This window comes from Berghia stephanieae, chromosome 7 (assembly GCF_034508935.2).
Source record: "Berghia stephanieae isolate SIO BIC M18660-M18661 chromosome 7, UCSD_Bste_1.3, whole genome shotgun sequence".
In the NCBI taxonomy this organism is placed as follows: domain Eukaryota; kingdom Metazoa; phylum Mollusca; class Gastropoda; order Nudibranchia; family Aeolidiidae; genus Berghia; species Berghia stephanieae.
Window position 1 is genome coordinate 40948268 of NC_088366.1, and position 17318 is coordinate 40965585.

The 17318-nt window shown below is 33.3% G+C and overlaps 1 protein-coding gene across 7 annotated transcripts in view; it reads left to right on the top strand.

Moving 5' to 3' along the window:
• Nucleotides 1–2965: 2965 nt before the first annotated feature.
• Nucleotides 2966–17318, top strand: part of LOC144977237 (ATP-binding cassette sub-family C member 3-like) — a 70789-nt gene continuing 56436 nt past the window's right edge. The window contains exons 1-8 of one of the 7 annotated variants that reach the window (XM_078922246.1): nucleotides 2966–3018; nucleotides 4733–4952; nucleotides 6850–7026; nucleotides 12226–12348; nucleotides 13251–13379; nucleotides 14033–14170; nucleotides 14418–14479; nucleotides 14791–14940. In XM_078922246.1, coding sequence (XP_078778372.1) covers nucleotides 4809–4952; nucleotides 6850–7026; nucleotides 12226–12348; nucleotides 13251–13379; nucleotides 14033–14170; nucleotides 14418–14479; nucleotides 14791–14940 — 923 coding nt within the window. In that variant the 5' untranslated portion in view covers nucleotides 2966–3018; nucleotides 4733–4808. Of the gene's footprint in view, nucleotides 3019–3879; nucleotides 4221–4732; nucleotides 4953–6849; nucleotides 7027–12225; nucleotides 12349–13250; nucleotides 13380–14032; nucleotides 14171–14417; nucleotides 14480–14790; nucleotides 14941–17318 lie in introns of those variants that run through there. The other 6 variants (XM_078922245.1, XM_078922244.1, XM_078922243.1 and 3 more) reach the window with 6 other exon arrangements.

Sequence of the window (17318 nt, forward strand, 5' to 3'; positions counted from 1 at the left end):
ACTGGGGATGTAGAGCTTTCGGAATGTCTCCCCTTTACTTAACTTATGGAAAAACAAACACCCTAGCACCTTTACTAAGACTTATGACTAACCCTTATAGAAAACAAAATCCTCCGATCTCGAGCTAACCCTAATAGAAAAAATTATGACAAATTGAATAAATAAACGCCTGACAAAAGATCAACTGTGAAAATACAAATTGAAAGAATATTGGGGATGTAGGAGCTTTCGGAATGTCTCCCCTTTACTTAACTTATGGAAAAACAAACACCCTGGCACCTTTACTAAGACTTATGACTAACCCTAATTCTTTCTTTTAAAAAAATAGAAAAAAAATCCTTCGATTTCGAGCTAACTCTAATAGAAAAAAAAAGACCCTCGGACTGCTTTGCACTACCTTTCAATACTTCACAAATCAAAATGGCGGCTGAAAACCAAAACAATAGTCAACTCCATCTGTCAACTTTTGGTTGTTCTTCCTGTCGTAAAAATGCCAAACTGACAACTTTTTAAAGTGACGAAATTGGTTGTTTTTGAGAGTGTGAGTGTCGTCGCTACGATTTTATTATATCTGGGTGACTCAACGAACTTTCAAACTGACTTTAAATTATAAAAGAAAATCAAGTTATCTGTAAAAAATACATTTCTAATTTTCAAATCTTTCAGTAGAGTTGTGCGCCGTATAATTTTTTTTTATTCACTCAAATAAGCACAGTGTTCTCCTCAAGGCTATATTTTTTAGAGAAAGGATAACTGAGTTCGTTGGTTGGTAACAGCGTTGTCTCTGTTGAAATGATCTTTGTTGTCGATTTTGAACGCTTGCTTTGTTATCACAACATGAGGGTTATAATTTATAATTCATAAATCTTCTTCATGTGCTAATCTTAGCCACTCATTATAGAATAATGATACTCTCACATAGCAGACAGACAATGACAAAAAAAAACGTTATTTTCAGATATTGACCGATTAAAATGTTCCCCAACTTTTCAAAATTCTTAAATTGACTCTTCTTTCAAATAGTACTGTAGGCTTATTTGAGGTCTCGGGTTTAAGCATTTCATTCGACATGTAGGGTGATTTTGTTATGGCCCAAATGTAAAAAAAGCATTTTGTCAGTGTCCTGCACAACGGATTTATGGACAAAGACTTTGAAATCTCTAAAGTGGAACACCTGACAATTCTTGACTATGTTGAAGAGATACTAGTTCATATTTGAGTATGGCGATTAAGTCTATATTATAAACACTTATCCCGAGATTGCACAATGTATAGAAATAGTAAATGCAACTAGGACAAAGATAAGGTTAAAAACGATAACTAAAAACTAAGCCTAATTGATAATTCCATCGTCCATTTAATTGGGACATGATGTACCGATAGAGGAATGCCCCACTGTCACCGATCGTGATCTTTATTGTGTGTCCAACATAATGAATACTTTCTATATATCTATCTGCACATTTATATATATATATATATATATATATATATAATATATATATATATATTATATATATATATATATATCCATCTATCTACCTACATACCTACCTGCCTGTCTATCTATCTATCAATATGTGTATCTATCCATCCATTTATCTATCTATCTATTTATCCTCTATCTATCTATCTATCTATCTATCTATCTATCTATCTATCTATCTATCTATCTATATATATATATATATATATATATATATATATATATATATATAAATATATATATAAACATATCCATTCTTCTATCTATCTATCTATCTATCTATCTATCTATCTACCCATTTATCTATCTATCCATCTCTCTACCTACACACCTTCCTGCCTGTCTATCTATCTATATTTGTATCTATCCATTTATTTATCTATCTATTTATCCTCTATCTATCTATCTATCTATCTATCTATCTATCTATCTATCTATCTATCTATCTATCTATATACACACACAAACACACACACACACACACATATATATATATATATATATATATGTATATATATACAAACATATATATATATATATATATATATATATATATATATATATCAATCCATTCATCTATCTATCTATCTATCTATCTATCTATCTATCTATCTATCTATCTATCTATCTATCTATCTATCTATCTATCTATCTATCTATCTATCTATCTATCTATCTATCTATATACCTATCTATACCAAGTCTCCCTTCTCTCTCTCTCCCTTTCTCTCTTTTGTCATCCCTCCTAATATGTGACCCATTTCTCAAGGCTGGACTATGTCGGAATGTTGGATATATATATATATATATTATATATATATATATATATATATATATATATAGATTCGTGAGAAATTAATATACATGGATCATAGAGAGCGCTCGACTATTAAGGAGCGCGAATTATATCTATTGTCTCACCTCTCGAAAAATATTCTTTCGCCTATAAATTTGCTTCTGCACCAAAGAAGCCATTGGCTGAAACAAATTTGTAGGCAAGAAATATTTTAACAAGGTGAGATAATAGATATAATTTGTGCTCCTTAATTTTCGAGCACTCTATATGATCCATGTATATCATTTTCTCATGAATATATATATATTTTATATATATATATATATATATATATATATATATATATATATATATTTATATATCATTTTCCCCTTCTATTATCTTACATTCTTTCTCCCATCCCTTCAAACCGAATTATACGAGCGCCCTATGACGAGTAAGCTATAATATGGTAATTTTTATATATTATGATTGAATTAAATCAGTTATCTGAAAACCCTTCTTATCGGGACACTATTAGAATTCCCGCTATTGAGATGTTCCTGTGTGACACCGTTCACAAAAAGTCTAGTGGATCCCTTATTCATGCACCTTATTTAGTAACAAAAACGACTCATTTTAAAGTGCTGTTGTTATCAGTAACACATAATATGATATAAATTCCTATCAAAATAGAAATTAGCAATAACACAGGTATTACAATAGGATATGACATGACCACTGGGTTCCGTGTAATGTATTAGTTATTTCATTCATTCAAATTAGTACGATATCCATGGGAAAATGTCATTATGCACTAATGGATAATCAGACAAGTGTTGAAAATTCATCATCCCTTGATGATATGGAAATTGTGTCTTTTTGTTTTGGGGATAGAAATACAAACAGTGTAAAGGGGAATTTAAAAGAAAAAGAGAGATAGATATAACATAATATAGATAATACACATACAATGATTTTATCCTCAAATTTTTAAATGTCACGTGTGCCGAAATTCAAACCGATGACTGAAAATTAAGTCATTATGTCAAATCTTTTTTTTTGTAAACATTATACCTTGTCAGTGAAACAGGGGGTTTCTTATCACTGATTCTCAGAATTGATTTGTTCCCTATTGGCTATGCCAGCTTGTAGTGCTAAAGCCAAAAAATAAGTAAATAAATAAATAAATAAATTCCAACAACTACAAATAGGAATAAAATCATCTCCATTAACTGTAATAAACTACGATGCATTTAGCTAACTATAATATTAATGCATCTATTTTTGATTGCTTGATATAGACGTCTATCTATATTGATATTGCTTTTTTTTTAATCAACTCTCAGTTTGAATTCAAAACGAAGCAAACAATGAGAAAAAACAAGTAGAATAGGTTTAATTTAACCTTCATCCTTAATTGGAGAAGCAAAAATATGTTATCAAAGCAATGAAGTATGTAAACGACTAATTTCATTTGCAGGATATCTTAACTTCCAGAAAAAAGGTATAATGAATATATTTAGCATTGTTAGACGCCGACGGTAATGCCACACTTGGCTAACTTTATAAAATCTACACGGCAATCGTGGGATTCTGTGTCAAAACAGTGTAGGCTCAGGGTTGCTGTGTCATCACGATCAATACCTTACTATACCGAAGTGTTGTAAATGAAAAGAATGTGTACCTGCGTGAATGATCGCGGAATTCTTTTTATGAAGAGCGACCGTTTACTGTTACTTATAAAACATTAATAAGATTCATATGATGTAATACAGCATGTGAATCGAAGTTAAATTGATAAACATGTGTGGATAAAACTTTAATTGTACTCAGTGATCAACGTTTTCAAAAGAGTTCATGTCACATATCAATGTGTTAGTGGTTTTTATCAGTATAAAGAAATTAACAAGCCATCGTCAATCTAAAGGATAATTGAAATCAAACTTGTTCCTCTATGTAAAAATATCTTCAATTTTGCGCACAATAGCCTACGCTATCTTATATAATATATATGCGGGTATATATATATATATATATATATATATATATATATATATATATATATATATATATTATATATATATATATATATATAAATATATATTATATATATATATATATATATATATATATATATATTATATATATATTTATATATAATGTTACTAATGACCCACCGTCACAAAACGGCATTATGTCGGAATGATAAATAAAAGTGATAAATTAATGTTAAAGCGATCCAGCATGTGAAAGGTTGAGTTACTGTACCACATAAAACTGTCCTGATTCTACTAAACAAAAAAACACATCAACTTAAACCAAGTTTCACATTTCTAAACGCCTTTTCAATTTTCAGCCTGAATTTCATTCCCGACAAAATACCGTTTTGATTCTGTGAGTGCCATTTTGTTTAGTGTTTATTTATGCTATGTTGTGTTTGATTCTAATCAATGAGTATATTTGAACAGAGTGAAATAATTTCCTCGTATATTTGATGACATGTGGTGTTTTTAAAGACAACCAAAAATATAAGACACATTGACTATGGAATCTATCTACACACAGTTATCGGATCCATTACATGTTGAGACTGTGGATAAATTGAACTTGGCATACCATTGGAGTAATAGCACACCCGAATCAAATTACTCTAGTTTTGAAAAGTTCTGTGGAAATTCTCCATTCTGGGTAAGGAAGGATTTTGTTGTAGTGTTGTTCTTTTTTAACGACTTCTCTTGGAACTATAACTAGCCCTTTTGAGAAAATAAAATTTCGTACATTATGCTCTCTCTCTCTCTCTCTCTCTCTCTCTCTCTCTCTCTCTCTCTCTCTCTCTCTCTCTCTCTCTCTTTCTTTCTCACTCTTTCTTTCTTGCGTTCTTTCTTTCTCTCTCCCCTTTTCTATTTCTTTCTCTCTCTCTCTTTCTTTATTTCTCTCCTTCTCTCTTTCTTTCTATATTTCTCTCTATCTTTCTCTCTCTCTCTCTCTCTCCTATATATCGATCAATCAATCAGTCAATCTGCGATGAATCTCAGGAATTCTAAATCCTTTTCGCATCTCAATTCTTGTGTGTCATCGAGGCGCTTGGGTCTTTATTTCTCGTAGTGTACTCGTATATGCCTTTTGTCGGTCTGCCTTTGTGTTTGATATGTTTGCTTGGTGTAAAGAATAACGCCATTGTGCCTTATTTGCTGGCAAATTTCTGTTAGTGATTAGTTCACTAAATCATATCAATGAGGACACCTTATAGCGTGCTGATATGTTTAATTTGGCTGGCGAATATTGTGAGTTTAGGAAATAAACTTCATTGTTTAGAATGAGCTTTTATATAGCGCAATTTCAACTAAGCGTGATCAATGCGCTTTACAAGGGGTCCATAGCCAACAGCAACACTTAACGTGTAAGACGTGACACGACGCGAAATTATTATTTTTTCGGACAGCGACAACGCTGTTAACCTCCTTTTACACCTGAGTACGTCTTAGAATGTTAGAAAAAGCCTTTACCAAGGACTCAACTATGCGCCCGACGAGGCTCGAACCCAGGACCTTCCGATCCGAAAGTGAGTGTCATAGCACAAGACCACATAGCGGCAATAGTAGTTATTATTATGTGGTGATGAACCTGCCCTTGTTCACTCATTCTTACAGTTACAGACACACCATATCGACCTGTACTTTGTCCTAGAAATATCAGTACAATCGTGTTATTGCAAAAATGCCATTCCAAATACATCGCTTAAGCGGTATACTAATTACCTCGATTTACAACACTCCTGGACTGAATCGTTAAAAAACCATGGTTAAATACATGATAGGAAACACTTCGACATCATATCTTTTACCATATTCAGGACAACACTAGGATACAAGCTTGGTTGTGAAAGAGAGTGCTTTGTTATCGACCAGTGTCCTATCTGAAGGAAACAAGAAATGTTTTCACCACCTTTTATTATACGGAAAGCAAAATAATCGCGGAAAGCTAAAAGATTCCTTTTATAATCTTACCCGTAATATCTAATTTGACTTTGCAGTTCCCGATTGCAAGAAAAATTTAATTAAAAATTCATCTATACCCCCGTTTGTCTGCCATACTATTTATTTGTGTAAACTTATCATTCTTATGATATAGAGAAGACTGTTGTGACAATACAAAGCACTGAATGTTTTATTTTTTTAAAACTTTAAATAATAAAAACAAACACTAAAACATATTCTATGTCGCGAATGCTCGAAGTTGATCATAATTATAATTGAAATTATATATATATATATATATATATATATATATATATATATATAATATATATATATATATATATATTGAAAACCTACATTACCGTGCCATCGATGCTTCTCAGATAGCATACATTGCCGTGCTAGCGTTTCAGAACATTCTTATAATTTGTTTTACCATTTAAGAATGACCGATAAAGAGATTGTCTCAATTTAAAATATTACTGAATAATTACATTATATCTTTTCTTCTATTAAAATTCAGATGTTCAGGAAGAATCGTTAAATTAAAGAACTCAATTATATGACGTTTGAAATATCTTTATTAATTTATTCATGAACTCATACAGGATGTAGATTATCTGCTTGATGGGTCATATCCACGATTCACAGAATGTTTCAGACAGATCGCCGTGGTATGGATTCCATGCCTGTTGTACATTCTAGTCTCCGTTCCATATCTCTACTACATCTATCTACTACCGTATGTGCCATTGAGGATAGGATTTGTCGGTATTGCAAAGACGGTATGTATAGACATGTTTTGAGATGTATGAATCGATAGTGAAATCGGGTAAGACAAAACGTCAACTTTTATAACTAGAAAAATCCCGACTTACATTGATTACTGCATTTCTCTAACTTTCAAAGTTGGTGTTATAACATGATAGTGTCTTTTGTCTACCCAATAAACTAGCTTCAATTAACGCCCAAAATCAAAATTTTCATAAATAATAACTTGATCTCTCTGTCACAAGGGGAATTAACGATAGATCATTTTCCAGTTGGCACGAAATTAAGGCCTTGTGGACGAAGACGAAACTTCACACCTCTAGGATAACTTTCTAGGGCGGTTCTGTGAGTGCAGGAGCTGGCAACCTATGTAAAACGCTCGTGTGGTGTGGAGATTATTAGCTAAGTTTTATTAATTAAAAAAAAAATATCCACCTTAAACACCACATTACACTCTCTGTCACGAGAATATACATCAACCAATGTAAAATTGGCTGAACAATATAGACGTTTTTCAAGGCCTGAGAATACCGATACGGTGAATAAAGAAAAAAAAGATAAAAAATCAAAACAAATGACAAAAACAGTGATGACCTTCCTTTGCCTGTTCTATATTATTTAAGACCCTAAATGTCATACATTATATTATATGATGATAACAATAATAATATAATCTTTATTGTCCCAAAAATGGCAATATGTCATTTGGTTTACACTTTTTGAAATTAAAAATACAATACATAGATAGACCAAAAAATGCATTAATAAAATAATATTATATACACATTAAAATGATAAATGATATAAATACCTAAATGAAGATGACGTTTCATAACAGTTTCGAAAACCCTAACATAATTTCTCTTACTCACACGCGCACCTCCACACACCCCTACACACACACACACACACACACACACACACACACACACATCGGCCATTTTCAAAATAACGCCCAATTCGAGTACTCCAATTTTTGAAAAGTCAAGTATTTCCAACATACTCATTATTTTGTGTATGCTTTCTGTGATATGTATGCGACATAAAATTGTAATAACAGGGCTTAATGAGTTTCCAGTGGTCACTTAATCATGTATTTGTGAATCGCGATCCACATGTGACTCATTCCTGTTACGCTTTTAAAAATATGTCACATTACATAAGTTAAAACATTTTTGGACAACTATTGAAATAAAACATTGAAAAACAATAAACACAGAGCATTGATACTAATTTTGACAACAAAATGACATTTATTGTTTTATAAAAGGCATTCAGAAATCAGTTTTTGAAAACAAAGGATATTATTTGAGGAATCATCATCTCCAAAAATTTATAGGAAAATGGCAAAAATAAAAATTGTTTATCATAGTCTAGGTATATAAATGTTAAACCACCACAAATAATATTTCCTTTCAAGTATTTATATTTAGCATGAAAAACATGAAAACGTCATTCTTAACAGGAATGAGTTTGTGTAACAGGAATGAGTGGACGTAACAGGAATGAGTTTTCTGTTACAGGAATGAGTAATTACAACATATTTATTCGAAATGATTATAAATTCAATACGCTTAGTGATTGAAACTCAGAAGGGGAACAAAATGGTTAGGGCGCCTATACGATGATTTGGGGCTTATGTTGGTAGAGACCCACAAAAGAGCACCAACATTGTTAAATTCAGGATACTCTTTCGTGGCAGTTGGGAATGTTTGGATAAACAGACAAAAGAGGCATTTTTAAAACAATGGAAAGAGCGAGAAGCTACCACATACCCATGTATGATTTTGGTTTACTTAATGACATAACGTCCAGTTTGAACAACTCTTCCAGGGTATCTTTATCCCTTATGTTAACATCGGGAATATAATGGTCCAAGTTTGTGACAAAAATTCAACAACTGTCTGGATGTTGTCATTGAGTGATGCAAGGTTTGAATCTGACAAATAATGGTCCTTGTGTAAAGCCAGCTCTTGTATCAATCTTACTCGTATTTCGTCTATTTGTGTGTCTTTGCCAAATGCATACACTGCACCACAGGCAGGCAGGCAATCCCCATCGGCCCTCAGCTTGACTGGAAATAACTGTTTCCCATCACACAGAGATCTAGGTATATCATTTGAAATTAAAAGTGTACACCTGTTGTCAATACCAATGCGAGTTTTGATTACACTTCTTACACTTCACGTAATGCTTGATTTTCACATTCATCAACCACTTCATCAAATGATTTCCATTCATTCAATCTTTGATAAAACCATTGTAATCGATTTCAGTCGGCATCACCTTAATGTCTATGTCATCTTGGTCATGTTCATCCCTTGAATCACTGTTTAAGTCAACCGGTGCAACTTCGGGTATGTCTCCATCATTACCTTTGAAAACCTGTGGCTTCAGATCACTTTGTAGAAATGAATGAAATTTAATTGATGTGACCAACAACATTATTGAACATTCTTGACTCCTTTTCTCCAAAGCGCTGAAGCAAGCATGTTAATGTTTTCACATTTTTTTACATGCACATGTTTCTCTTTCCCTTTTTCTTGGAGTAACAACCCAAAATGGCTTAAGTCGGTAGAATGAAGAAAACGACACGTATGGGTTGGAAGAGATGTATCGTTTGTACAAATGTGACATTGTATCACATATTAGTCATCTTTGTTTCTTGACTTTATTTCTTGTTTTTGTATTTCTCTTTCCTGGAGCTAATTTAGAAGTGTCACCTTTCAGGAAAAAATCTCTTACTATTTTCTTGACAAGATCTGGAAATTTTGGAGGCATTTGACGTCGTTTCCAAATTTTTCCAAGACTTTATATTTTTTGAGTCATACCAGCTGCCAGATGTTTTACGGATGTGTACATGTGCCTTCTGTTCCTCAAATGTTTGATGTCTTATAGGAGTGCAAAATGATTTTGTAATGTTCTTTTCACTTTCTTGTTTTTTATGCTATCTTTCAAAAGTTTTTCTAGTTTTTGATCGGGATGTCAACGAAAGTTTTTTTAATTTTTAATGACCTGTCCAAGCGCATTTTGTACTTTTCGGATTTCTTTTTCGATTGAGAAAGAGAGGACAGCCTTTCACTTCTTCAAGACTTTGGCTTTTCAACATTTAGGTTTCATCGGCTGTTTTAGTAGCTTGATGTCTTTGACGAGAGACATAGTGGAGTGGAGATTTTGAGTGTGAGGAAGGAGTGTAACTCAGGTCAAGACTTTGCTGTTTCCGGTTTGTAGTGTGTGTGTGATAATTTTTTATCCAATTCTTTCTCTGTTTGCGTTGTTCTCTTGGTGTCTTATCTTTTATGGACTTTTTCTTTCCATTCGATTTGTCGCTCTGGTATTTGTCTTGTTCTTTTTTAAGATTAACAGCACGTCGAATAGGAACTCCATCTCGTCTTTGACGGTAAAGTCGTTGCTCTCGGCTGACATCATGGCTTTTTTGGCATTTGTGATAAAAAACAAAATAAAACAATCGTTACATCAAAGCTATGACGCTTGAAAATGAACAATAATATCAAGTTACATTTCGCCACCCTCATTCCTATTACAAAACAAGGTGTAACATGAATAAAGTCAAGAAACAAAGAAGACTATTATGTGATACAATGTCACATTTGTACAAGCGATACCGGGCCGTTAAAATCATAATAATCATCTAAAATGTATCTGAGCCTAACAGGCAACAAACTATGTTTGGACATTAGGCATTTGGTATTGGCAAGGTAACTTTGCACTAAAAATAGTCTTTCAGCAATGGAAGAAATTAATATGTAAACAATAAAAATTGTTTTTAGTGGTAACGTTGTAACAATGAATGTTACCACTTCAATGGACACAGGCCTGTAACACTTCAGTGGTTTACAAAACACTTTACCAAACACATCCTTATGAAACAAAAGAATATGCTATGAATCGATAAACCATGTGGAGGCGCCGTGGCCGAGTGGTTACCGAAAGGGACTCCCGACTGGGAGGTAACAGGTTCAAAAACCTCCACAACCATAGAGTGGTTTCCTTAATCAAGGAAATTCATTCCGGTTGCTTCACCCAGGTGTATATCATGGTACCAGTGCTGCTGGGGAATGTAATTTGCTATAGACCAACCTCGTATTCATAAGTTAAATGTCTGTTTCATGCTACAACAACAGGGATAGACTCCGATTCTATGGGCCATTATGCTCCAAAGGACTTAGTGACAATAAAACATGTGTTTCATTTTATGAAAGTTCACATTCCTCATTCCTGTTACTCATTCCTGTTATGTTTTCCTCATTCCTGTTACATCCCTCATTCCTGTTACAAAACAAGGTGTAACAGGAATGAGTGTAACAGGGATGAGTTTATCTCGCTTTGATTCATACTATCCCTAAAATATGATTTACTCCAACATTAAAGTATGACTATTATTTAGAGCCTTAAAAAAGCTATAAACTGATACTTTTTATTTTTAATACAAGTTCTAATTTAAATAACAAGCCCTGGTAACAGGGATGAGGGTCATGGTCTAATGTTGAACATTACTCACCATTCTTGAAGCGGTGTTGAACTGGAAATCACACTGAATGAAAAAACCATGTGTTTGTAGTTTCGGCCGTGATGGAAAAGGGGCAGCTACGGCGATAAAACATTGTTAGTTGCACTTCTATTGTTAAGAGGATTTTAATTGGTTAATTTTCACTGCTGTTACAGGAATGAGTAGCCCCCTTGGGGACAGACTTTATTAATATATAATAAAACTTGAAAATGTCTGATTGTTACAAACTTTTATGAGGATGATAGAAGATGGCAATTTGCATCAGGTGAATTCATAGGTGTATACAACAAAACACTCCATTTTGTTAAAAATTCGACTTAAAGCCATCATGCAAAAAAAAGGACAGGGTATTTTCCTCTACCCCAGTCAATACAAAACGTCATATCTATCCTGAATCTCTCTCGATTTTCGTTTTTTATGTTTCATACAAGTTAGTAATGTGTAGTGAGACTGTATAAGCAAGTATTTGCTAACAATATATGCATCAAATATTTCAAAGATCCAATTATCGTCATAGGACAGGAATTTGGCAGTTTTTTGAAAAAGGCCGATATACACATACATACACACAAAGGCAGGCTCGTAAAAGCTTGTAAAGTTGTAGAGGTATATTACATTGACACTATACTGTGTTCTAAAAGTCCTGTCCAATATTGATGTGATATTGATATATTCTCTCCAGGTATGCTTAATTTGTTTAGTAGGCATCGCTATAGCAACCATAATTGTACGCTCCTTGGACGATGACCAAAAGTCAACACCGCAAGCTCTTTACGTCTCTGAAGGGATAAAAATCTTCACATTTGTAAGTTTTAGATGTCATAAGGCCTACCTACACATTTTTGCATATATTTACATGTCAAATAAGATTCATGTTGTACATTTCGTGACAAAATGTTTTAAAAAAATGAAAATGGTTTCGTTTGACTCCATAAATTTCAATAAGAGATGAAGTGAGTAGGAAGTGAGTAGACTCTTATGGAGGACTTATACAACAGCAACATCAAAAAGAAAACCCAACAAACAAACAAAGAACAAACGAAATCGCGTAAAGTGTATTTTTGACTCCCAAAACTCTGACTTTAGCAATGCAATTTGCTCTGACGTGACCTCAATGTATCTAGCCCATTTTCAAAAATTATCTTTTGGTGTAGCTATATCAAATTTATTATTTTTTTTAAAGTGTCAGTTCTGTAAAAAATTGCACAAAATAAACGCTGTCTATTTAACCATTCAAGGACCACATAAAATAAAAATATTTAGAGCAATTTATGAAACGAAGGCTTTAACTGCGATTTTCTAAATTCAAGACCAATTTTCTCAAAATCAAAGACGAAGGCAGTTCAGGGTGTCTCCATGAAATGGCCTCATCTAGAGATTTAAAAAGTATTTTAACATTTAGTTGGTCCCAAATCTATTATATCAACAAGTCAAGAACAAAATCTTCAAAAATAGAAATAGAAAAAAGGGTGATTCTCATTTTTCTATGTCGCGAATTATATATAATTGTTCCAGAAAATCAAGATAATAATAACAATAATGATGATAGTATTGATTATTTTTGTTCTGTAGCTATATTTTCTCCAGCAATGATGCGGTGTGTTTTTAAAATGCATCGCTTTAAATTATTATTTAATATTGTAGATTTTTCAATCCTCAAGTGAGCATACATTTTAATTATTCATTTTTAAAAAAAATATCACCCAGATTTTGTTCTTACTAGTCAGTTTCTCAGAGCGCAGGAAGGGAGTCATCGCCTCACCAGTCTCATGGACTTTCTTGCTCTTTCTCTTATTTGTCAACATCATTCCATTATACAGCAACTTGGAAGAGAACGTAAGTAAGCCAATGTATCGGAGACAAAATGGGTGTAGAAAAGCTTTAATATATCCAACAACTACAAAATTATATACCCACTTGATGTTTATAAATTATAAAACTTACATACAACCAATAAAGAATAGTTTGGGTTCTGACATCTTTGAGTTAGTCCGCAGCGCTCTAGCTTAGTAGGAAATGAATGTTCGGCCACACGACGCTGGCAAATGGCTCAGCACTCTGACGGTTCATGATGCCTAGGCAAAAATTGACAGGGAACTCCTTCTTCCATGATATAGAACTTGCCTACCTCATGGCGGCATTTCTACCGAAACGCATTTTTTTTACATTTTAGCTAGAATATATCGACCGCGCAGCCACAACTTTTCCAAAATAGTCCTCACTATTCATCAATACAGTCTAGAATAATACTTCAAAGAAGTTTCGGGTTTAAGATTTTTTGGGGACAAGTTCGGGGCAATTTTGGAGGTAATTTTAACTTCTTGATTAGTATATTATGAAAAAAAAGTTTGTTGGCCTAAACCTAAAAATGCGTTTTGTTTATTTTTGTACTATAAACTCATTGCAAAATAAAATCTTCTTTGTGTACATTACGGGAGAGGAATAAGCAAATATTTAAAATCCTGATAATTTTATTCTTTTCCTCACAGAAACAGAATACAGATCGCTTTGGTTTCATCATATTCATCGCATATTTCATATTAGTCTTCTTATCACTCATCAGTGCCTCGTTTGTGGAGGTTGGTGTAAGGGAAGAGTACCAAGTCATTTCTGGACACAATATCAAGGTTGCTATTAATATTATTATTATCATCATCATCATCATCATCATCAACACCATCATCATCATCATCATCATCATCATCATCATCATCATCATCATCATCATCATCATCATCATTACATTTACTACAAAATACGACAGTACAATCACGGCTCCCATTGATAAAGATATAATTAATAACAAGTTTTTCCACTACACCCACCAACCCCCCCCCCCCCCCCCCCCCCCCCCCTCCCATTCATACAAATCAGTCGGAATGCCCGTTGCTCAAGTCGTCTGTTCCCAGCCGTCTCACGTTTTTTTGGATGAACAAGTGAGTTGTAATACAGTCTCATTACCAATCTATATAATCTTCCTTACACTGACAAGCAGCCTGATATCGTCTTAAGCAACACGCCTTAAAGTACTTATCTATATAATCTGACGGACCCAGTCAGCGTGGTCCCACAGGTTCAGTATTGCTCTTAACATTGAGTACATTTAGTGGACGTTGTGCAATGTATTCGTAAAAGCTCACATTTTTATATTGTTGTAACCTCGCATTCATTCATATATTATAACGGTCTTCCATTTCATGTTGTTTCTTTTTCTTCCCCATGCATCCTATACGTGACAAATGATCAGACTGATCATTTTGGGTTTCCAGAAAACTCTAGTGGAAGACGACATTTTTGATCTAAATCCACCGGAAAGATTGGCGTCTATCATGCCCAAGTTTCTGAAGATTTGGCTGAAGGAAAAGAGGAAAGTGGATCTCCAAAACAGCAAAATCAAGTAGGTTGAGATTTCAATAACAACGCTTTATTTAATGAGTTTTTACTGACGCTGGAAGAAAGCAGTCGGTTATTGCCATATACTAAACTGAAAATGTCTGCATAATATAATGCTATTGAAAGAAAAAAATGAAAAGGAAAAAAAATCAAAGAAAACATGATCACAAAATACAGGTACCTATGCCTCCTATTGGACTAGAACCTCAAGCCTCCTGACAGTGGAATAAAATTTTAATATATATATATATATATATATATATATATATATATATATATATATATATATATATATATATATATATAAAATTCATATATTTATTAACAATAATAACATGTTATGTTAACGTGTGTGTGATTTCAAATAATTCTCATGTTTAAGAGTATTTGACAAGTTGTTGGTTATATTAATTACCTATGTATGAAATGGAAACATTCTGACCAAAATGGAAGAGTGTACTGTATCATGCACCACAAGCCACAAACGCTAACTGTCGTACTTTGGAAAAAGACGAAGTCCCAGGTTTGAGGGTTGTTGTTTTTTTTCCAAGGTGATTGTCATTTAAATCGATCGATATTTGAAGGACGAGTTTTCTGGCCACATTTTTAATGCGAGTTTTTCCAGAGTACTGCAGTCAACTGGTTTGATAATCAAAGCAAATATGTTTCAACTGTTAGTTTAGCTATTTTCGATCATTGTGTTATCTGATATCATATCGGCGGAATGAGAGGAAATTTAAATATAATTTTATTTCATATTGCGGCTGTAAAATTGCCTTCACTTGCATTTTCTTCCAATGCGATCACAATTAACATGTCCCCGTTGAAGAAAATGTCGATGTCTGATAATACGCAATTTACACATAAAGACTAATAGTGGAGTCAAGGCCTAGGGGGGAAAAACTCGAGTTGTGTAACATTCGTGTAAGAGTGTATTTTTCTTTACAGTTGGTAAGATTGATATCCTTGAAAATTATTTGGTTGTCTGGAATTTCAGTTTGACCACTTGAAAGTCATCCAGAGGTCCAAAATTCAAATAGGACCAACGACATTTAACATGTAATTACTTCCTAATTATCTATATTTTATAACATCTTGAAAAAAAAACATAAAAACTTTATTTAGTGTTAAACGATTCTCATGCACAGTTTTGCTAATATTCCTTTCAATTTGATCGAGTTATTGCCTTGATTTGGTTTTTAGATACAGTCCATTCCGGATAAACGCAACACCTTGGGATCAGGGAAAATATTGCGATGAACCGAAGTTGCGTTTCTTGTCCATATTTGCAACAGTTTCCCTCTGAGTTTACACGAGCTTGGTCCCTTGCATGGCCTCATTAATTTTTTGTTTGTTTTGTTTTTCTTTTTTCTTTTGTGTTTTTTTTCTTTCTTTTGCTTTGTTTTTGTTTTGTTCTTTTTTATTTTTTTGTTTTTTTTTTTTATTATCATGGTTGTAAATTCCCCCATTTTTCTTTGCGTTTGATGTCAGTCATTCCCCTAAGCAGGCATCAAGGGTCGTCTGTTTTTGTTTTTGTTTTGTTTTTTTGCTGAGGCGAGATATTTAGAAACATGTTTCTAGATAGTTTTTAATGATGGAGGCAAATCTGTTAAAGAGAGTTCTTGAATGAGGCGATTGAGATTTTTAATGAGGTCACAGATGACCGTACAAACCAGAACTGCAAAGCCCCGCCTTCTTTTGACTTCAATAGAGTGATGACACGCTACTTCAGCATTAAACCCCATTCGCTCTCGATTCTTCAACCTGTCATGATTTCACCCATGATGAGATTTAATCATCAGACTTTGTTTGATTGATTTCTTGAGCTTGCCACGTTTTGAGGTCGAAAATTTGTTACGATTAGTCGTGGTGTGTTGCAATTTACCAATGACTTTCATATAGGATTAATTCCAGTTCTTGGGAAATGTTGCGCTAAACCGAAAGTTGCGATTAACCGAGTTGCTATTCTGTAGCACCATTCGTCGAAATCTCAACTTGTTTACACTACAACCAATATCACAATAGTATTAGCATGAACAAGGCATCAATTAAAAATACATTAATATACAAGTCACATAATATACATTTAAATGTTCAGTTAAGTGAAAAGATATCATTTTGATGTTTTTTGAACATCTCACAGACTGATGGAGATCGTGCCATCTTGTGTGCCCGAATTTCATAAGAGACCTATCACTAATCATTCTTTATTATTCATTTCATTATAAACAGCATGCCCTCAACAGCACCCGGACTGACAGTTATTTTCTGTGTGTGCCAGACATTCATCGGTTTAGCATTACATACAGCGTCTGCAGTTCAAGAGAAAATCTATTATTAAGTTAAATAATTTTAAAGTTTAATTAAAATTGATTCTCTCCC